The sequence below is a fragment of the Anabrus simplex genome, chromosome 1, assembly GCF_040414725.1.
Source record: "Anabrus simplex isolate iqAnaSimp1 chromosome 1, ASM4041472v1, whole genome shotgun sequence".
Classification (NCBI taxonomy): Eukaryota; Metazoa; Arthropoda; class Insecta; order Orthoptera; family Tettigoniidae; genus Anabrus; species Anabrus simplex.
In genome coordinates, this window is record NC_090265.1 from 1,225,058,116 (window position 1) to 1,225,082,165 (window position 24,050).

Consider the following 24,050-nt stretch of genomic DNA (forward strand, 5'->3'; position numbering starts at 1 on the left):
TTTGATGGTTTTAGGACATGCCGAGGTGCCAAAATTTCGTCCCGGAAGAGTTCTTTTACGTGGCAATAAATCTACCGACACGAGGCTGGCGTATTTGAGCACCTTAAAATACCACCTAATTAAACCAGGATCGAACCTATTAAGTTGGTATCAAAAAGACAGCGCCTTAACCGTTTGAACCACTCAGCCCAGTTTTATTCACAATTAAGAAATAGGACGCCAAGAGTTACAATAAAGTCTCATACTGACTAGATACCCTATTTCGACGATACCTATCACGCGGGATAGTTAAAAAACCCAGAAAGTATACAGATGTATTCACATGCTTATTATAGTATTTAGGGTTTGTTGCAGTAAGGATATAAAGGAGAAAGCGTATACATATCTGGCAAGACCCCAATTAGATTATGTTTCCAATATATGGGACCCTCACAAGGGCTACTTGATACGAGAACTGGAAAAGTTCCGAAGGAAAGCAGCACGATGTGTTCTGGTTGACAAAAGGAGTAGTGTTACTAAAATATTGCAAACTTTGGGCTGAGAAGACTTGGGATTAAGGAGACGAGATCGTCGACTAAGTGGTATGTACCATTTTAATGTGGAAACATGGCGTGGAATGATATTGGTAGACGAATACGTTTAACTGGAACTTTTAAAATTAGGAAAGATCATATGAAGATTAAGTTGGAATTCAAGGGTACAAATTGGGGAAAATATTCATTTATATGACGAGTAGTTAGGGACTGGAATAATTTATCAAGGGAAATGTTCGATAAATTGAAGTTTTTTGGAAACATTTAAGGAAAAAGCTAGGTAAACAATCGATGGGGAATCCGCCACCTGGGCAACAGCCCTAAATGCAGATCATTGATGATTGATTGTTTAATTGCGCTGCGTATTCTATGTCAAAACTTGCGATCGCCACTCTCGACAGTTACCGTTCGATTTTTTAAAAGTAATTAAGTGGGCATGTACATGCTTCTTAAGTATAATAGAGCACATTTGTGATGTTCTCTTCAGTCCAATTCAATTAACTTGCACCATCTTCCTAGTAAGCGACGAAATTATTATTGTTCCGATGCTTCCTGGAACCTATCCTCGTGATTGACTTTAGGTATACCTGTTACACATAATCTCCACTGACAAGTGCCTTTGCTACGTGTTCTCTTGGATGGTGAGAGAAGTGCGTGTGTTTGCTGGATACTCCATTTGCTCCTGCATGATGATGGATGACTTCGTTGAGTCGCTCCCACACTTTCGATCCTTTAGATTTAACCATGAAAGGAATCGTCGTGTTGAATAAAAATCGCTACTTTATCTTGCCGTAGAGTATTGCAAAGAGGGTTCTTCTCATTGAGAATTTCATCTGGCTATTGCAATGGCATAATCGTTTGTCCAGTCCTCTGTGTCTATTAACTTGTTATTTTATTCAACTAGTTAGATCTGTTCCGATGATCTTTTTTCTCTCCACTGTACTTGGGGATATCGCCAATTGACGGAAACGACGCAAATCCTTCTTCGACAATAGCTAAAATTTATTTAGATCATAGGTTGTGTGAATAAGATTCTTTCAAAGCTGAACGAATTTGTAAATTTGATTCTTTTCTTTATACTTTTGTATTTGTTTCTTCCTTACTGGATGGTCATGTTCTTTTGTTGCGTATCATATTTAATTCATTCATTATTCCATTATGCATGATTTCTTTAATTACAAGGATAGGATATCGAATTTAATTAGAAAGTTTATCGTATAACAATCTGAATGATGTATATTACATCCTGTCTCTCACAGGCTATTGGAACGAAGGAAACACACATTAACTCCTGATACTTTCATTTATTTATAAATGGTATAAAAGCAGGCCAAATAAGGCAGCATTTACATTAATATAAAGTAAAGTGATATAACAGGTATATTGCTAATACTACTTGAAGTCTTGATGGTGCATGACTTTGTTCCTTCTTTCACGCAGTCGTGTCAGACAACTTTTCTCTTCGCTCCGTAAGCTTTCACGTAGAAGTCGAAGAAGAGTGCGAAAATGAAGAAGTTTTGGATGATGAACGCGATGCCAAGTGGTCTAGGGAATCCACAGGTGTTCCAGATCTGGCTTTGAAGAGAATGGACGGCAAAGATGAGAAACTGGATCTAAAAAAAGAAACAGAAAACATAATTGTAATACAATCTTTTCAAGATCTGCTTTGAAAGTGAGTGAAGGCACGAGTAATATCCACTGTGAAAGTTGGTCATGTAACGCGACTATAGGACACAGATTCGACAGTCGAGCACAGCTGACGCGTTGCTATCGGGTAGGTAAATTTATCTTGAAAGCAACTAATGAAATCCCTTCATTTTACGGTATCAACAATTGCATTTGGCCAGACAGTAGCCTAGGTCGATGTTTTCGAAAGACCCGTCAGTTGTGTAGTACCAACAGTTCGAAGTATACTGAAACAGTTGTTTTATGATATTTAGTGATATATAGTGGCATTTTTAGTGAACTCCGTTCTGAATTAAGGAACTGGAGATGTACTATGTATCTTATTAGCCTCTCTTTCTTCTTTCGTTGAAATTTGGTGCCCAAATATGGGTTGTTTGCTTTAGAAACGTCTTTCTAATACACTTTGAAGTGAGCAGATTTCTTAGGAAAGTCCTTCGTTAATGTGCTATTTGAATTTTGTGTCTCCCTTACTTCAGCTAACATAAGTTATTCTACCACATGATTAACAATATTCAGGATAATAAAATAAATTAAATAGGTACAATCGATATTATTAAACTGGTCGAAAAATGTTTCATACTGTAAATGCAAAAATACAGAGTGCGCACACACTCCGTATATCCACACTCATTATTTACTTATTTCTTCTTCTTGTTTTCGAATGGGTCTACTATGGACCACGTTAAGCATCATTCCTTTACGGTGCTTCCTCTTTCGGCCCAGTACTTCTTCATCCTTTCGGAGTGAGCTTCTTTACGTTCTCGTGACCAGTTGTTGCCGGTCCGTTTTTTGCTACTTTGACCTTGGAATCCCTTAATTTTGTTGATGATTTTTCTGTATTCCTGTCTGTTGTATACTGCCTGCTGTGATATATTATTTTCCTCCATATCCTCCTTGACCCCTTTAAGTCAGCTAGTTTGTGTCTTCCTGTTCTCCATGTATTCCAGAATTCGCTTGGCTGTTCTCTCTGGTGGCATTCTTTTAATGTGTCCGTAGAAGCAGAGTCTTCTCTTCTTGAAGGATGTTGTGATTTTTTCGGTCCTTTTGTATAATTCCTCATTTGGTCGCAGTCTAAATTCTTGACCCACGTTCCTGGGCCCTAGTATCTTCCTCAAGATCTTCCTTTATTTCTATTATCAGATATTCATTGTTATCGACGTCGATTGTTGACAGTAGTTGGTGCCAAGATATTGAAAGAATGTTTTTTTGCTAGGGGCTTTACGTCGCATTGAAAGAATGGTTGATACAGGTCATTATATTATTGAGGAATGTTAGCTGGCCGTTGTGTGGATTCATGAGCGTAAAATTACTGGCAAATCAATGTGTGAGACGATTTCATTGCGCTGTTTGTGAAAGCAGTAATTACAAGGAAGATGTTGTTAGCGTGGAAAAATAAAGCCATTTTAACGGGCAGTGTTCGCGATGCCCCGAGAAATGGAAGACCATCCTCCAGACTTGAACTTTGTGCTGACGTAGAAAAAACTATCAAACAATCTCCGGTCAAATCCATACGGAAACGTCCGTCAGAGTTGTGGATACCGGAATCAGCCACGAGGAAACCCATCAAAGGGGATCTGAAAATGAGAATTTGGCGTCCAGTGAGTGTCAATGAATTATCAGATGATGATTTGGAGAGACGTGTTGATTCTTGTGTTCAAATGCTGCAACAATTCCAAACAATGGCTCGGGAGGCAGAAGTCATGTTTACTGACGAATGTGCGATTTATCGCAGCTCCCCTAGTCGTAATATTTACTTTTGGAGAAAAGAAAATCCACATTTGTTTTCAAGAAATCGAGAGAAACTCACCTCATGTCATGATCTAGGCCGGAATGGCATAAACGCATCAGTTTGGCCCACATTTTGTTGTTCTTTTAATTAGAACAGTTACCTCCAGGTGATTAATGACTGACTCATCCTGCATTTGTAATATGCGGGAATACTAGACGTTGTTTGGATTCAACACGATGGGGCGCTGGCTCACTTCGCAGTGGCTGATCGACAACGTCTTAACGTCTTTGGGAACCGCTGGATCGGTCGAGGATCGGACGATAATTCAGCTCCTCTTTCATGGCCACCAATGAGCCCAGATCTAACAACACCCGATAACGTACTCTGGGGTTACATCAAAGAACTGGTGAGGAATCAGCAGTATGTTGGAACTGATGATCTGAAAACTGCGGTTCTGGAAGCTATACAGACAGTGACCACAAGGATGTTGCTTAATATGAGCATCACAACATGGCGTCGTATTCAGCTGTGCAGAGACCATGGAGGGACACCTACGAATGCTTTAGATACTTAAGTTGTAAGATGTAAGTATAAACACATATTTAATGAGTATAGGTATTTTTATACCATGCCAGTTTGAGATTAATTTAATTTAATATAGGGGTATACGGACTTTGTGCGCACCCTTTATATTGTGATAGACTTTGACTGAATGGAGTGAAGGCAGGAAAATTAATTCCTTACAAATCTACTTGCAACTGTTAATACTATATCTCACCCAACAAAAGTTGTTAGTGTAGTAATTTCTTACCATTTGAAGCAAGGTGAGGTACTTCTTCCACCATATACTCTTCTTGTATTCAGGGTTTATTGAAGTGAGTAGATAGTAGGTAAACATGATCATATGAACGAAGGTGTTCAAGAAGACTACCAGCAGAGTGTTACCACCTGAAACAAAATATTAAGATATAGATTAGCTGATCATTGAGCCAGAAAATTTGTCTACCCTAGTAACTCACCTCACAGCCACTGAACACAAGCATTCGGCCTGCTTAAAGCTGCAATCGGCTATGGCAACGTGCGTACCTAGTGTCGTTATGTAGTGACAGAACATCGATTCTCAACAGTGTATTACCAAATTTATTACTATCTGAAGTAAGGTGGGGCATTTCTTACACCAAATACTCTGTGTTTTCACTGTGTGATAACTAGAGCTGGGATTTCTATGTAATTACATATTTTATTCCTTGCTGTTTAGATGGTGGAGAAAGTTAAATGTTCACAAACCACAATATTAGGGTTATTAGGCTAGATATTCTACATATACTTAGTGGTATTACATCAAGATACATATTTTAGCGTTTTCATTTCGTCATATTATATAATTGTTGTGTTGAAGTTTCACGCTTAATGTAGGGCTGTCGCCAGTTGCCTCAACAGTGAGGGTTAAGATACTTAAGAGTGACAGGTATTTGAAGGGACGACAAGTGCATGCGAAGACAGCTGTGAATTCAGTTTTTCCAAATGTTCCAGCTAGCTGCAGTAAACAATGTCACTTTAATACTATGCACTATGTGCCAGTATTTACATCTTTCATTCCTCTAAGAGTTAATTGCTTTGCATATTGAAGTTTCCAGAAATACTTTTCTGAACACATTTCTGTGACTTATTTAGGAATTTCAAAATCTGTTCTTAAAGCTTTATTTATGTTTCACTTTCTTTTAAACAGTTGAAGAACATAGTTCATGAACACCAGTTTTCTTCAGATGCATTACGGCACCGTTTCTATCCTCTCTGCTTTCAAAGTTAAGATCATGGATTGCAGTTAACAAGTGCTTTACGACTGATGGCAAAGTAGTGATATGTCAAGCATGCAACAAATATATCGAATATTCTATGAAATCCGAGATTGAACAACATGCACGAAGTGCACTGCATAGAAAAGAACCCAACAATTACGTCTACAGAGGAAACAATTTTAACATAGATGCACCATCAAGTAAACATTTTTATAAAGACTTATGCACTGCGACGACTGCGCCAATATTCCATGGCATAAACTTGAAGTGCCTGAAATCACATCTTTCCTGGAAGAATACTGCAAGCAACGTGTTCCTCATCAATCAACATTACGCAAGAATAATTGTTTTCAAGTCTGATATAACGAAAAATATAGAACGTAAGACGGTTTAAAGGAACGTCTTTCATATGGATTGCTGCTGATGAAACAATAGATGCTAAAGGTAAATTTATTGCAAATCTTTTGGTGGGGAAGCCAGAACCTGACAGCGCCTCAAAGCTCAAAGCAATTACATTTTTAACATAGATGCAGCCTTCACCTTCAAGTAAATATTTTTATAACGACTTGTGCAGTTAGTATTCCCCTATTAATACAAGGTTTCTGTTAACATCTACTGCAGAAAGTGGATGTGGATAATGACTGAAAATTCTACATAATACCATTTCTTTTATAAAATCATCGTGCCTGTATTTTGTACATTTTTGTTGCTTGTTTCCAAGTTTCAAGTCAGAACAAGTCTCTTCTGATGTGTTTCCTAGAGATGCCACAGATCTTCATTAATATATACATTTTTACTGTTGAAAGAATTTACAAATTTTACTTAGAGGGCCCAGTAGTGAACAATTCTTCCCAAATATTCCTATAGTATAAGAGATACACTCAATAAGCAAAAGGTCTGTGTTGGGCCCAGTGGCTGCAGGGATTTGTTGATAAATTTAATCAGATGTTGAAATGTTCTAGAAAGGGAAAATCTGTTAGGTATTAGAATGAATAGATGGCATATTTGGAATGTTGATTGATTTAACCTGTCATGGATACCACACGTTAATGTATTAGAGAGGAACAAATATTTACCGAATACCCTCCTGAATGTTCCTTTCATGATTCCATTATCTGCTTTGTTTCCTATATCCCCACACTTGTTAAGAAGCCTAAAATAAACCTGCATTTCGATGTACGCACAGTTATAAGGATTAAGTAGATGAACTTTAATGCTGACGATTGTTTTATTCTAGTGTAACCTCTAATTTACAATGTAATTTTCTATTTTGGTATCATGGAAGCTCCATAGCCACAAATTAGCTGTCATCAATCATACTCCAAGAAGGATATTCCAGGAATCATTAACGAACAAGGGGAGTGTGTATGTGAGGATCTTCAAAAGGCAGAAGTATTCAGTCAGCAGTATGAAAAGATTGTTGGTTACAAGGATGATGTCCAGATAGAGGAGGTGACTAATACTAAAGAAGTATTAAAATTTACCTATGACAACAATGCCATTTACAGTAAGATTCAAAAGATGAAAACTAGAAAAGCAGCTGGAATTGATAAGGTTTCGGGGGATATACTAAAGACAATGGGTTGGGATATAGTACCATATCTGAACTACTTATTTGATTATTGTTTGCATGAAGGAACATTACCAAATGAATGGAGAGTTGCTATAGTAGCCCCCGTGTATAAAGGAAAGGGTGATAGACATAAAGCTGAAAATTACAGGCCAGTCAGTTTGACATGCATTGCATGTAAGCTTTGGGAAAGCATTCTTTCGGATTATATTAGACATGTTTGCGAAATTAATAACTGGTTTGATAGAAGGCAGTTTGGGTTTAGGAAAGGTTATTCCACTGAAGCTCGACTTGTACGATTCCAGCAAGATATAGCAGATATCTTGGATTCAGGAGGTCAATTGGACTGCATCGCGATTGACCTATCTAAGGCATTTGATAGGGTAGATCATGGGAGACTACTGGCAAAAATGAGTGCAAATGGACCTGACAAAAGAGTGACTGAATGGGTGGCTATGTTTCTAGAAAAGAGAACTCAGAGAATTAGAGTAGGCTAAGCTTTATCTGTCGCTGTATTAATTAAGGGGGGAATTCCCCAAGGCAGTATTTATGGACCTTTATGTTTTCTTATATATATCAATGATATGTGTACAGAAGTGGAATCATGCATAAGGTTTCTTGCAGATTATGTTATTCTATACAGAGTAATAAATAAGTTACAAGATTGTGTGCAACTGCAAAATGACCTCGATAATGTTGTGAGATGGACAGTAGGCAATGGTATGATGATAAACGGGGTTAAAAGTCAGGTTTTGAGTTTCACAAATAGGAAAAGTCCTCGCAGTTTTAATTACTGCGTTGAATGGGGTGAAAGTTCCCTTTGGGGATCATTGTAAGTACGTAGGTCTTAATGTAAGGAAAGATCTTCATTGGGGTCATCACATAAATATGATTGTAAATAAAGGGTACAGATCTCTGCACATGGTTATGAGGGTATTTAGAGGTTGTAGTAAGGATGTAAAAGAGAGGGCATATACGTATCTGATAAGACCCCAGCTGGAGTATGGTTCCAGTGTATGGGGCCCTCACCAGGATTACTTGATTCAAGAACTGGAAAATATCCAAAGAAAAGCAGCTCGATTTGTTCTGGGTGATTTCCCACAAAAGAGTAGCGTTACAAAAATGTTGCAAAGTTTGGGCTGGGAAGACTTGGGAGAAAGGATACGAGCTGCTCGACTGAGTGGTATGTTCCGAGCTGTCAGTGGAGAGATGGCGTGGAATGACATCAGTAGACGAATAAGTTTGAGTGGTATCTTTAAAAGTAGGAAAGCTCACAATATGAAGATAAAGTTGGAATTCAAAGGGAAAAAGTGAGGCAAATATTCGTTTATAGGAAGGGGAGTTAGAGATTGGAATAACTTACCAAGGGAGATGTTCAATAAATTTCTAATTTCTGTGTAGTCATTCAATAAAAAGGCTAGGAACACAACAGATAGGGGATCTGCCACCTGGGCGATTGCCTAAATGCAGATCAGTAGTGATTGATTGATTGATTGATTGATTGAAGACGTGTTTGATCTACTGTCAAGAGCTGGAGTATATAAATCACTTAACTATTGCGAGATTTGTGAATGATGGGTTAAAAGATCTGTGTCTAACTGAGATGCATGAGGAAAATGCATTATTGATGTATTCTGATGCTGCAGAATATATGCTTAAAGCTGCAACTACTCTGGTATTGTTTTATCCCCAAGTGTTCCATTTTACGTGCTTGGCTCATGGACAGCAATGTGTTGCCGAATATATTAGAGATAAGTTTCTACAAATGATTACATTAATTTCAACAAGCCCCACAATGAGTGCTATCTTTAAAAGCAGCAAATGCCAGAGATGCTACTGGCGCCGGAACCAGTTTTAACGAGGTGGGGAGCACGGATAGAAACTGTTACATTATTACCTAGATGCTATAAAAAACGATTTCAGATACTTTTGATCCTGAAAATGCTGTATCTATTCATGAGTCACAGACTGTCTTTAGTGACTCCAAGATGGTCTCCTCAATTGCCTACTGAACTGACACTGAGAATACGAAGAAGACCCAGTGCGGTGGATTTGGTCAAAACTAGCAAAAACTGCCAGTAACTGGACCCGCACCTGTTACAGATAACAAACATATAAGAGACGCAAAGAAATAAAAATATAACAGTAATAAGGGCAAGAACTTAAATGTATTATGGAGAGAGAATAAAAAATAGGTTGCATAGGCAAAACAAGGGGACCAAATATTAAATAGGTAATATTAATAATATGTGGCCCATAACCAAAATACACAAGATTCATATTATAGCACCTTCACACACGCTTACCTTCATAAAAGACGTGATGAAAAGTTTGGTATAAGGACTTGGCATATATCATAATTAATTGAAGAATATGAATTCAGGTGGGTACAAAGCATTTCTTTGTAGCGCATCAGGTCTAAACAACCATAAGTTTAGGGAGTAACAGCACCTAATCATAACATTCTCCCTTTCAATTCCTCAGATAAGACATAAAACTCTCAACAATAAAAATCACGTCCCCCGAGAATAGAATATCATTAAGTAAAAGAGCTTAAAACGGGAGAAGAGGGAAGGGTGCACCGAGCTCATAAAATAAATGCAAAGAGAAAAGGGGAATTTATCATGGTTTCACGCCAAACAACAAAAAATATGGAAAGGCAACCCGCAAATAATATAGCATATTAAACTAGAAAATAGGTAAAGAAAGCCAAAGATGGCAATGTGAAACGAGCAATAAATAAATTAGGCACAAAAGGTATCACGAATAAAGCGTCAGAACCACCCACGCTCACACAGAGATCAAGAGGTTAGGTCGCCGAAATAAAGGGACTATAAGAACGTCAATGCACAGCACATAACAAAATAAACAACCGCTCTCGAGCTCAGACAATATGAACCAGAAAGTGGTCCATTTTAAAGAGACGGGGTGTCTCCAACACCAAAACACACAGAAACAGGCCAATCGCGTTGTTAGTTTGTAATCATACTGTAAGAAGTTCCTGACTCGGTTACTTACTTGAAAACATACTAATCTGCATTTAAATTGAAGGTATGAAATTTTGCATTTAAAATGAAAATTATGAAAATTAACATTCATTAAATAAAATACACGATCGTCGAACCCTGGACTCACACTTACTTCTTACCTGCTTGCTTACACATACGTTATTTGAAGGGCGCCAGCTACCACTCAGTGCAGCAATAATAGAATGAGAATCTTGACTATCTCTAGGGTGTGGGGTAATAAGCTTACTTTTGACAACATACCATATATGTTCTGGGAAAAAGGAGATTGGGGTTCGGTTTCCCCATTAAATTTGAGGTTATTTAATTCTGTCATTGAAATAATACTATATATTCATTTGATAAAACAAAATATATTCTATAAATAATATATACAGTAAACATAGTGAGTCTTGTTGCGATAAAACAGATGAGAATATGAAATTATGACATTGCAACTGAAAGAAACTAGGCATGAATTTGAATTCTTCTTGACCGGGCATTTAACAATTTATACAAAATATATCCCTCACCGTTTCACTTGACTGTACCTACAACACTTTGAGTGTAATTTCGACGTATTCCTTAAATCTGGTGTTTACTGTAGATGTGTCACGCCTAATTTGGTGATGTATCCATGTGAGTGCTTCTTCTCCATGTCATATGATTTCTTGGTAAATCTGTATGGTATTCAACTAAGTGACCGACCAACTTTGGCCTCACTCTCTCAATGACCAAAAACTGATGGCTCACTGAGTCTTCTCCTTCCCGTAGACTCCCGTTGACTTAAGGACCGACTGAGGCCTCTGCATCTCGTTCACACTCCGACGAACTGTCGCCTCTCCTTCCAATTGAATAAAGAAGTGACTGTACAATATGCAGCCACTTTATATAGGCACAGCATGGCGCACCTACGTAACTTCCAGAAATAACAATGACCTACTCCCACAACGCGACAGATATTACATGTAATGGTGAAATCCCCTGGGGCTCCCTAGGAAAGTCAAACGTGCTGAGCTCAGTGCTAAATGCTCACGATGACGTAGCCATGACGTAGCGATGACTTGCCAGAAATGTCAGCAGTATTGCACAATGTAACAATGTCACACTCAACATCTGATATATATACCAATTCTCACTGTACATGTCTTGAGTGTTATTCTACACATACGTATATATGCATACATTTAACTACAATTAAGCAAGCGACAAGCGTTACAGAATTGAATTGAATCTTCTTCTTCTTCTTATTACCGTATCAGGTCCCCCTGACGTTGGCGATCACTGTGGCGAATGCAGAACGATCTCTTGCTAGGTGGAAAAGTCTTTCAACACTGTGAATTCCAGTCCATTCTTTGATGTTTCCAAGCCATGATGTTCGCCTCCTCCCGACACCTCTTCGACCCTGTATTTTGCCTTGTACAATCCGCTGTAAGATGAGGTAACGGTTATTTCTAAGGATGTGGCCAAGGTAAGAGATCTTCCGGAGTTTTATTGTTTGAACGAGTTCCCGACTTGCTCTTGCCCTTCTGAGTACTTCTTGGTTCGTTAGTCGTGCAACTCATGAAATCCTGAGCATCCTACGGTGGATCCACATTTCAAAGGCTTCCAAGCGTTTCACTGATATGTTCTTGAGAGTCCATGTTTCCACACCATATAGCAAGGCTGACCATATATAGCATTTGACCATCCTCTGTCTAAGTTTTAAATTTAAGTAGTCATTGCAAAAGAAAGATTTCATTTTTGTAAATATTTTTCGTGCTATTGCTATCCTCTGTTTCACTTCTTTCTCGGGATCAAGTTGTTCAGTGACAATGGCACCCAGATATTTAAAAGTGGTTACTCTCTCAATCTGTCGGTTGTTTAGTTGTAAGATTGCCTCAGCATTGGCACGTCTGCTGAAGATCATGAACTTGGTCTTGTTTACATTTATTTTTAGTCCCATGTCCTCACTTATTGCACTGATATTATTGAGCAGGAGTTGGAGACCTTCAAAATTGTCACACAGGATGACTGTATCATCCGCATATCTTATGTTGTTAATTATGCCGCCATTTACTTTTATTCCATATTGTTGATTTTCTAAAGCTGTTTTGAAAATTTTATCCGAGTAAAGGTTGAATAACAATGGAGACAAAACACAACCTTGTCTAACTCCTCTTTGGATGGCTATCTCGTTTGTAGTTTGAATTGAATTGAATAAGAATGATAATTACAATAATAGTAATGATATCACAGATAAAATAATAATAATACTGACATAATAATAATAATAATAATAATAATAATAATAATAACACAGATGAAATAATAATAATACTGACATAATAATAATAGTAATAATAATAATACTAATAATACAGATATCATCTTGTAACGGGATTTGAACCGTTACAATACAACACCTTTTTTGGTGGACGTGAAATATACAGAAAACGCGATAAAATATTACAACATGGGCTCAAGCGGAATGTTAATGAAGCGACATGAATAAAAGGTCTCGGCCGGCACACAGCAAACAATCTCATACATACACACATGAATCCGTGTCACCTTCTGTTCTCAAAATAAACATAGTGGATGGGTAAATGAAAATGCCGAAAGAAGCGTGTAAAAGTAAAGTTAACACACAAATAAATTAGAAACACATGTAATGAGGGAAACCTTTTCTAACCCAACCATGGTGAGCACAAAACGAAGCAATAATAAAACCAAGAGAAGATTAAAAAAACTAAATACCTCAATTATATAAGCAATTCACATTCTCGAAAGGCCGAGATATGTACAAAGGCATCTTGAATCTGTTAAAATATCTTTTATATGCCACAAAGGCGACTTGGAAATCCAATCCTTCCATCTTCTCAAGTCAAAAATCTCCACACCACCCACCAGAAAGATACCCCAACAAGACGGTGCAGAAAAGAAATGCTTTGACCTATGCTATCGTATGAGATGCCATCTACCGGAATAAGGAAAGATTACATAGTGGTAACAACACATGATGGGAAATAGTAACAGTTCATAAATACAGAAGTTCGCTAGGAACGAGACGACTTCAGAAAAGGCAAACGTACCATAAAATGATATGGTGCGGTTGACTACATAACCGAAAACTTCAACTGGCTTATAGAAAGAATCAGACGTATAGAAACATTACGACTGCCACTGTAAGAATATGTTGCTCTCATAGAGGATGCTATTGTAAAACTAAGTGCTGTGCATGGGGAAACTGTTGCAAGTGCTTTGAGTAAATTGTAAAAAGCGTTGAAGAGAAATCCTGGTTATGCAACGTTTCAAAGCGTGTGCCGAATTATAAATGGAGATGTTGTTGTTCCACACGAGGACATTTCTCAAACAAAAAACCCTGATCCTAAAATATGTCCCAATTACTTCATGTGACGTGCATATAAGAGCATCTTGAGTGACCAATGTCTTTCAATAACGTTATTGTTCACTGTGCTACAAAATTTAATATAAAGCGCATTTTGTTTGTTGTAACTGATAGAATGGTCAGTTTATAATCAATATGTGATATTACACATTTTACTCATTCTACATATTTCGAGTATTTTTGTTTTTACAAATTTGCCACTTTATACTACATAAAAACATAACTCTAATAATGACACGAAGGGTAGAGATAAACAAGTGCCCTTCCACGTGTTTCCATGTGATGGTCTTGTTAAAATAAAAAATGATGAAGGGCTATTCCCCGTACAGGTAAGGGCTGATGTCTATTTGCTTCATTCTTTGATTAAGCATGCCCATTGGTCCTCTTGCATGTGTATGACCTCGCAGCAGATTTTTGTTTTTCATGTGAATTTCACCTGCCTAAAATTTTTGTATTTCACTCCCTGTTACAGCAGAAGGACGGTGCCTGAGAATATCATCTTCAGTAGTTATCTACGTTTGTGTTTATTAAAATTTTACTGTATCAAAACTAATTTCTTATTCGTAATGTTTATTTATTCTGTCTTAATCAAAAGGACTAAATATTGAATCATTTTTAGTACGGTATCAATATAGCAGTGTCAATGTGAAATATTTTCAGCTACCAGCCACAGTAGCTGTTTGACGCTGTGATCGAGCGTCAATATCAATGTTAATCGGGTTTCGAAAGTTCCAGGTATACCTTAGTTCATTTTTCCTGAGTTTCAACCACATACGTTTTAGCGTCTGGATATAGCCGTTTAATCAAGTATTGTTTAGGCTGACTATAATTAGGGTACCTTTTCTATCCTCCTTCTCATCCAGGGCAAACAGAGTTGATCCTAAGTTGATCCTAAAGAGGATTGTTCAGTCACGAGTGCAGCACATTAGTCGCTCTATAGCCTGTTCTCTAGCAAACTGATAATCACATGCTCACCACCTACGTACCAACACAGAATAAGAATCATGCAGAATGCAAACTTCGCTCCAATCCGTGCGGAAAATTGTAGTCTAATTTCAGTTGTTGACTGGCCCCGTCGTCAGCGAGGCCCTCTTCGCCTAAAAAAGCCTACCTATGGGAAACCTTCTGCGACAATTGTTCAAGGGCTGGCTGTTGTATGTGTCGAATATTTGTTATCGACTGGGAGAGCAGTTCCACGTTCGACTCAGTCATTCCTTCGTCCACCTCTATACACATTGCCATCACTGACTTCCATTTATTATTATCAACTACAGATTACGTGCTTAATATATCGAAAATTTCCCTAAATACTTATTTGATGTTAAAAATTAATTTTTACTTGCAGGAAACGAAACCCATAAAATCCATAGGTCATAGGCGTTATAGATTTGGAAATGAAGTTTCCCACTGAGTGAAAAAGTACATACGCTTGCACACTTATGTTGTTTTGCTTCATAGATTAGTTCCGATCCCAAGTAATTAGGAAAAGGACATGACTACTACTACTACTAAGTTATTCAGGAGACTACAGCTATTCTTATATGGGAATTTTAAGAATTCTCCTTTATATTTTGGGAAGGGGTTATTCTGGGGTATCCGATTTTCTGGTACCAAGTTCTAAGTTTCTAGGCTGTCTGGAAGAACCTCGACTGGCGTCTACCCCACGTTTACTCGATTTCAAAAAGGTGACCAGAGCTCGGTTTCGAATTGCATCTGATCAGAGCAGCCGCCCTGTGATTTCCATTCCGAATGTTTCGCGCTCCGTAGTGCCGGTTCTTCATTAAGATTCACACATTACAAAATCCTGCTCCCGTCGTAACTCTGCAGCCCTCGTAGGAATTCGTTGTGCCTTAGGACCTGTTATTATTGTCCCTTGAAAGTCGCTTGTGCGAGAGATCCTTCAAGAGGAAATGTTGACGTACTGGAACAATCATACGGTGCCCGACAGATCGGCATCCCGGTCAAGTACCACAGAATAGCAAGAATAGCCATGGCCAAGCCAGCTTTCATGAAGAAGATGATACTGTCCACTAGCAAGTTAGACTTGGAGATGGAACAAAACAACTAGTGAAGGATTGCGTCTTGAGCGTGGTCCTGTGATATATGGATGCGTAGGTTGATTGCACTCTTATCAACATTATAGAAGTAAATGAAATTTGGCGGAGTGCACTCTTTAATTTGGAGGTTCGCTTCGTTTGTACAGTATTTCATATGTCTACAAGCAGTGCGGACCGTTGAAAGTGTTGTTGCAAGAGGTCTGATCTGACTATACATTTTTATCTAACGTTGAAATTAGATGATGTCCAGACAGATGATTTCTACCATCAACTTAACGGAGTATTTACTATAACATGTACCATATTACACGCGCGGTTGTCTAAGTTGTTGTATTTTATTAATGTGTTATAGCTTATTATACACGTAAATATGGAGGCAATCATATTATCATGAAAAAATTGACTGTCAATATTATAATATACATATATAGATTATTATAATTGTTACCGTGTTTTGGTGGATCAGCAGAGGTGAAAGAAGGTGCGGGCTGGAATGGGTCTAACTACAAGCCAGAAAAATTAATTTTAAAAAAATTTAAATAAAGGTTATATTTTCAACAGACAACAAAATTTAACAACTTTTCATTATGTGAAATAACAATGAAAATTCAGGTACGATAGTAGTTTTACAAATAAAGCACAAGTTAAGAGGTCTTTACAAATTCTGGGCTTCGTGCCCCAAGTTACAATTCCTGAGCCCTCAGCTCACGACCACAATTTACCGAAGGGCAGAAAACCCCTTATTACCTGGAGCACTTGCTCCCCACTGTCAACCTCAAGCCTCTCGGAGGCACTTTTCAAACCCAAGAAAGAGCTGAGTCGCTCTCAATTTTCCAAGCCTATTGAAGGCTTTACCTAGATTTCAGAATCCACTGCCATCTAGGCACAACTTACAAATATAAACGGGGGTATCTCGTACCCAATCTAATGGGCCTTCGTGGAAAAAGAACAAATTAATTAAATGGCCCCAAAATACCAAGCTAAATGGAGGCGTAAACTTGCACTCCTACATGAAGCTTGTTAAAACCTAAGTGGCGCTAGGCCGATAAGCAGGGGCTATTCCCATACTATGGAGGTGGCACGTATGCAGAATAAATTTAACACATTAAGAAGGAATAGAAGAACGGTTACAAAAACGTAGTCACCTCAAATTCAAGATGAAGGGGAGCTCGAGAGGGTAAGGCACTCTCTATCCCCAATTTACAGTTAAAGTTAAATGAAAATTTTACAAAGACCTGAAAGATTTTACATGTTTCAATGGATTGTTTACATATTAAAGTTTTCGGACCTGCCCCAAGGGTTAAACTGCTGAGCTAGCAAGAAATAAAGATGTTAAACGGCCATTACCTTGTTGAAGAACGGCTGCCTGAAGAAAGAGGCGCTTCCCGCTCCCTGCTACATATCTACACACGGAGCTAGATGTTGTTCGAGTGGCCAAGAGCCGTGAAAATCAGCAGTTTTTAAACCCTCGTGGAAGCTTCGAGACCTTTCATGAATAATTAAGACACACCCACTCAATTTTATTGGGTAGCTAAAAGTTATACATCAACATCGAAGAAGAAAGACACTATTGGTCAAAAATTAATTAAAGAAATTCGGGATTGGCTGAGTTCAAAACTGGCGGAAAGAAAGATTAATATTGCCAACCCAAAATAGTGAAAGAACAAAATTTAGTAAAGACAAACTTTCGAATACAAAATTTCTTCAAAAAGTTCCTTCCCTTCGCACCAGGGTGCATGATCGTAGTTTTTTAGTAGAGACATCTGTCAGAGAAGGTCCATACCTCTTGATCAATAGAAAACAAAACACGTTGAAATCCACACAGTATAGACAACTTTGTAATCCCAAAATTTGTAGTAGAGACCTCTTCTGAGAAAACTCATGAATTAATACAGTTCTAAAAGTTCACAGTTTCTCCGGTAGAGGAGGATTTATTGGCGGAAGATTTAACTTTGCGGCGTATAGGTGTACCAACCGGTACAATAATTAAGCATTTCAAGTATTTATTTGTTAAAATTGTATATATTAGTAGTAAGAATCAGACAGCCTTTTGCGTGACATTTTAACTTAGCCTACGTGTGTAATCTTGGGTAAAACTATGGACATGAATATCCAGGTAAACAAGGTCACGTATATATGATACATAAAGAACGAAAGATTTGGCAGATTGGATATATCCAATCACCTGATTATGGAAATGTGGAGTGATGGAATGAAACAAATTACGTTTTGAGTGAAGTAAAATAGGTGAATGGCGTGAAAGTGTTAGTATGTGCTGGTTTGCTTATTAGGAATCAGAAGACGCGTGATGCTACTTATTCTTAGTCCGTACTCATTGATTGTGGACCGTGACTGTTGCCAGTATCAAGTGCTGCCTATCTGATATTTATGAACTTTGAGTGGCATTTATTGTGCCAGTGAAATGAAATGGCGTATGGCTTTTAGTGCCGGGAGATCCCAGGACGGGTTCGGCTCACCAGGTGCAGGTCTTTTTGATTTGACCCCCGTAGGCGACCTGCGCGTCGTGATGAGAATGAAATAATGATGAAGACGACACATACACCCAGCTCCCGTGCCAGGGAAATTAACCAATGATCGTTAAAATTTCTGACCCTGCCGGGTCCAAAGGCCAGCACGCTAACCATTTAGCCATGGAGCCGGACATTGTGCCAGTGTGGTACAGTGAGGGATAGACTGTGGACTGTATAAATTCGGTCGCACACGTATTATCGTCAGTCTATAGGCTGTGCATCAAGTTGGATGGCACTTTATGCGCGAGAGAGAATTATACGGCACGAGTTTGGAGACATCTTCACAGTGAGGTTGAACTGAGGACGGATCTGGAGTTCCAGAACATAGGGCTTCATATCCAGGCACGGAAGCAGGAAGCTTTGGAAGTGAGTAACAATGTAGCCTATTCTAAACGTGGTAAGAAAGAAGAGAATAATATGTTGGATTAAGGTTGTTCTGTCTTTTACTAAAATTGATTTATTAATTTGTAAAATGTTTTATGATTTTGTTTCCTTTTGAATAGGGTAGGGGGGCCATACCCGGATAGCTCCTATTTCCAGACACTCGTAACGTTTATGTGGTTTATATTTGAAACAAGCGCCAGATGTGTTTTCTAAACAGTTAACTAGGTGGCAGCACTCTCTTGTAGTATAGTGAAACAGTAATGAATGGCAGGACTTGTAAGGCTCTTTCTCCAGACAATATGAAAAGAAACACGGTAAGACGCAACTCCTATACATTTCCTTGACTGTATATTACGGTATTCTGATCTTTCATTTCACTTACATTGAGAAATAGAGAGTACGAGAATATGTAGTACTGAAGATGAAATATTTAACCAAGCAATGTGTGGGTGGTAATATGCAGGTCACGGCACGATCATGGAGCGAAATTTGAATGATGGACAGACTTGTTCCTATTTCCCGACGCTGAATTATTCCCAGTTCCAGACCCCAATACTACCCTTCCCGCGTCCAGGTCGGTGTTTGTAAAAGAATCCCAGCTTCCTTCCCTGGCTAACAGATTTTATTAATTGTTTTACGTGCGATCCCAAGAAAGTTGATACGTCGAGCGCGATGTTATCTAACTTACAGTCTACTCGATGGATGTCTCCATCCGACGCATCAGTAGGGTGGCACAATCACTCGAAAACGCATTACCTTTAAAAACGTAGCTTACATTACTGTAACAATCTATAAATAATATCTCGAGTAACTTTTCCCTAAACTATAATTGTTTATTAAAATAAAAAATATAAGAATATTGGAAGAGAGAAATAAGTAATGTTCTTAAAATTTAAAGACTTAATAAATTGCTCATATATACAGCTGATTTGTCAACTTCATTCGACATGTGATCATATCCTTTATTTATAATATGACCTCCATTTTTCACTTTTAAATGAGCTAAATTCCATTTATTTACAATCATCTTATCGATATGAAATATATTAAGAAATTGCAAACTCCTTCTGATAAAGTTGAGTTACTACAAGTTCGTACTCTCTGACTTAAACATACATCCATCATTCACTACATTATGAAGTGGGTATAGAAATCTATATCACAGTTCTTCGATATTTGCGTTTGTTAGCCTATTATCGCGGCCTGTTGCCATTTCTTGATGGATGCAGTATTTTTGTATTCATCTCTTGGCAGAGGCCAGAGCAAAGTGTAGCTTCCACTTAAGTCCCATTCTCATCCATGGCTGTGACAATATGGAAGCTGCTGGGGTATGGGTGGTGCTGAGTAATGACATTTGGAGCACAACCAGTGTCTGAGTGTTACGAAAGGTGTTGCTCATAGGATCAGTCGTCCTGCAGTAGCACTTTCTGGTCCAGTGAGGAAAGCAATGGCAAACTACCTCACTCCTCATCTTGCCTAGTACGCCTCATTTGGGCTCTGCCATTGGTTTTTGCACTTTCCCTATAACTGCATAGCCTTTGGTGGTGCTATTTGGGGATCGAACCAGCCTCTGGGCTGATGACCTGACAGATAGACAGACAGACAGCCTATTATCTCTAAAGTAATAGCTTGATATCATCTCTAATTTTTAATAGCTTGATGTGATCTGAATTATTTCCTATGGTCTTGTCTTATCAATATAAGCATTGGACCAACAAGTCCCTTGTTAGTATCATGCAATATCAGCTGTGCATAGCCTACTACTATATACGCATTGAAAAGTTGGGTCCTAACTTCATATTCTTATAAAAATAAGTCAATCACAACTGCAAATATATGTCATGCGTAACCTTACTTGAAATAAAATAACTGTTAGATCTCGTATTATTCAATAAGCATTAGGGAATAATTTTCTTAGGAGACATCACAATATAAATCATTTATATGCACTAATGCAGTAGCAGTGATCCACAGTATAACTTCACTCAATGCCTTGATTTCATTAAAGGTAAGTAGCTACCAGTAAGAAATTCCATCTAATCAAATCCAAGCATAAGAAACATTTATTACTTGTAGCGACAGTATTAGATGGACACAGCTTAATATCACCTACCTGACGTTAGGTTAAATATGTTGTAATTATCATATTATGCATTTTCTCGATGACATAGGCTATATATATTCAATTATCGATATGTGAGACCCAAAACTTGCGTCAATTTTTCCTTAAAATATTCCATTTCTTCTTACTCGTTGACGTAGAATAAATTTTCCATTGCTTCATATACCATTTCATCTTTCATATAAACTCTGTTACTTCATAAATCTGCATTTCAATACTATCTCCTCTCATTATCCACAATTCTTGCTAAGAATGATTTCCCTCGACGAATAAATATTTACATCCCCGTATATATCTTGTATCGGGTCCATACCTTTTCATTTTATCGTAACCTTCGTTCTGTGTAATTACATTTCTATGCATCATAACCTATCTTGATACCCAAATAACATATTTCCTACGTATTCTTAAAAGAAAATGTCACCTATATTAACCTGGAATTACAACTTGGAATCTTTTCTATATAAGATGCTCCACTTAAAAGAACTTGGTCTTCAGAAAAGGAACAACACTGTTTGGATCGTCTTTCTCAGTCTGACTTAAGAAAATTATTTCCTACCAATTGACACAAAATATTTGGTTGCAACGAACTTAATCTTATCGTCCTACGCCTTTATGATGGTCTAGATCTGGCTCATTCTCCTTCGCTGCTGGAGGGCGTGATCCATCGGGTCTGGCAGTTGGTTCTGTAGTCGTCACATCTGTTTTCGGCTGATCATAGCTTTGGATCAAGTAATCCCAGGCAGCCCCTATCCCATCCTTAGTGAGATATCATCTTCTTTTGCATGTTCATCGGAAACACAGATGCATATAACATCAGCTGATACATTGTGAAGTTTTCAAAGCCTAATAATAATAATTACAACATTATTTTCCCTTCAATATCAAGTAGTTGCTCTCTATATTCCTTCTCAAGCTTTCAAATGTCTGTTTTAGATACAATATTAGGATGGTGTAGGCTTTCTTTGTGTAATTCCACGATATTATCTCGGGAATGTATAACCTCTCTCTTATTGCATCTTTTAATCGTGCAGGCATATTATGGATGATATGATGATGGAATATCGCCTAGTATTTTGATGAAAGTATTGCGTTCTGTTGACGTTTATAGATTTGCTCAATGAAGATACAGTATAATCCTCTTGCTGATATAATATTCTTATATATTTATATTCTTCTTTTGAAATTTTTGTTAATTAATTGCAACTCATGCTAGCGATACGTATATCTATTCAAGATGTCGGTCATTTTGTTGGTGATGGCTCTTTTTTAAAAATCCAATTCTCATGTCTGTTTTTTTAATATTGCCATTATGATGATACTTTTTCCAATACTGTGTCACTCTGAACCTCTGTGGAAAACAATGAAGTTGTTTATTCTATTTAACTTTGCTCTGAGTAATTACGTTTGCTCTGATCTGATCGGAATCTCAATTTTGAAATAGTGCAATGGTACATTTCATACCAACGGCATATTCAAATCTGATTAATTGTGCAGGTTAAAGAGACCAACGACATATATGAAGACATCATTAAATATTGTAACAGTATTTTATACAAGTTGTTCCTTCCACATCACTTTGATTTGCAGTGTATTAGTGTTTGACGTCCACAGTCAATTTTTTATTAGTTGTCACCATATTTCAATATAATTAGCCTCTTAAGTTTGATGATTTTGGTTATCAAACTATATATTCTACTTAGAGGGGTACCCAAGATAAAGGGGTCAGACTTTTTCTTCACATATCAGTACAGTAGCGCTGTAGATACATTCTGAGATGATGAAAGTACACAGTAAACAAAAAATACCATCTGCGTCGGACGAGAAGTCACAGCAGCTTGTAGGTTCGTTCGTTCGTAATCTGTTTACCCTCCAGGGTCGGTTTTTCCCTCGGACTCAGCGAGGGATTCCACTTCTACCGCCTCAAGGGCAGTGTCCTGGAGCTTCAGACTCTGAGTCGGGGGGATACAACGGGGGAGAATGACCAGTACATCACCCAGGCGGCCTCACCTGCTATGTTGAACAGGGGCCCTGCGGGGGATGGGAAGATTGGAAGGGATAGATAAGGGGGGGGGGAAGGAAGCGACCGTGGCTTTAAGTTAGGTACCATCCCGGCATGTGCCTGGAGGAGAAGTGGGAAACCACGGAAAACCACTTCCAGGATGGCTGAGGTGGGAATCGAACCCCCTCTACTCAGTTGACCTCCCGAGGCTGAGTGGACCCCGTTGCAGTCCCCGTTCCACTTTTCAAATTTCGTGTTAGAGCCGGGAATCGAACCCAGCCCTCTGGGGGTGGCAGCGAATCACACTAACCACTATACCACAGAGCTGGACAGCTTGTACGTACGGCAGAAATATCAGATACTGTACTCATTACAAACATTAGTCCTGACAGTAATAATAGAAAAATGTTCATTATGACTCTGTTCATTATCCAGTACTTATAATTATAGTAAATGTGTAACTAGGACACAGTTGTAGGCACATACGTGGCAGCAATGCCTACCACTTTCACACCTTACCCCGCAGCCACCCGACTTCTTTCACTTGCTTGTTATTCGAATGCCAGGAGGAATGAGGAAAATGCAGTTACGGGTAAAACCCACCATTTCAAGCTATTTCTCTAAGCGCATTGTATATATCGTTCATGATGACTGAACCCTTATCAGGCAATTTAGCACTTTTAACAGGACAGACTTGATATGACCCTCAGGGCTGACCAGCTTCGGTTATAGTGGGATGCCCACCATGGAAGGGAAATGAGGCTCTACCTCAACCCCGTCCTGAAAAATTAAAAAATGATAAGGATAATAGATGTTTATGTGGATTTTGTGGTATTGACTATTTCAGTGACGTTTTTCACGAATGGGATCATGGATTCAGCGCTGTCTGTGCCAAATATGGTTTCACGAAGTATGTGTGGGAACAGAATGAAAGGTGATTTTGTGTGCGGCAAATGTGTTGTAAAAGAGCATGAAATGTATATATTAATGTACAGTGCATGCGGTAGTTTGTATTGTGGGGAACGAAACCGTCGTAACTGAAAAAAGTATGATGTCCGGGAAAAGGCACACTATGTTCCAGTGATGTCCGGATTTAAGAGCATCTGTTCCAGTTATCGGACGTTTTCAATTAATTATTAAAATATTGTTTTTATATGTAATCTATATAAATAAAGTTGTAGGGGTTCCGATGTTTGTAATTTCGTTTGTTTTGCCAATTTTCAAGATATTTATCCGTTTTA

General features: G+C 38.2%; 1 protein-coding gene across 3 annotated transcripts in view; it reads right to left on the bottom strand.

Moving 5' to 3' along the window:
- Positions 1-1,817: 1,817 nt before the first annotated feature.
- The window catches only part of LOC136858212 (very long chain fatty acid elongase AAEL008004), a 99,082-nt gene continuing 76,849 nt past the window's right edge, over positions 1,818-24,050 (bottom strand). For all 3 annotated transcript variants that reach the window (XM_067137594.2, XM_067137593.2, XM_067137595.2), the window contains exons 7-8: positions 4,760-4,896; positions 1,818-2,146 (exon numbers count right to left, since the gene is read on the bottom strand). In XM_067137594.2, coding sequence (XP_066993695.2) covers positions 1,979-2,146; positions 4,760-4,896 — 305 coding nt within the window. In that variant the 3' untranslated portion in view covers positions 1,818-1,978. The remainder of the gene's footprint in view (positions 2,147-4,759; positions 4,897-24,050) is intronic.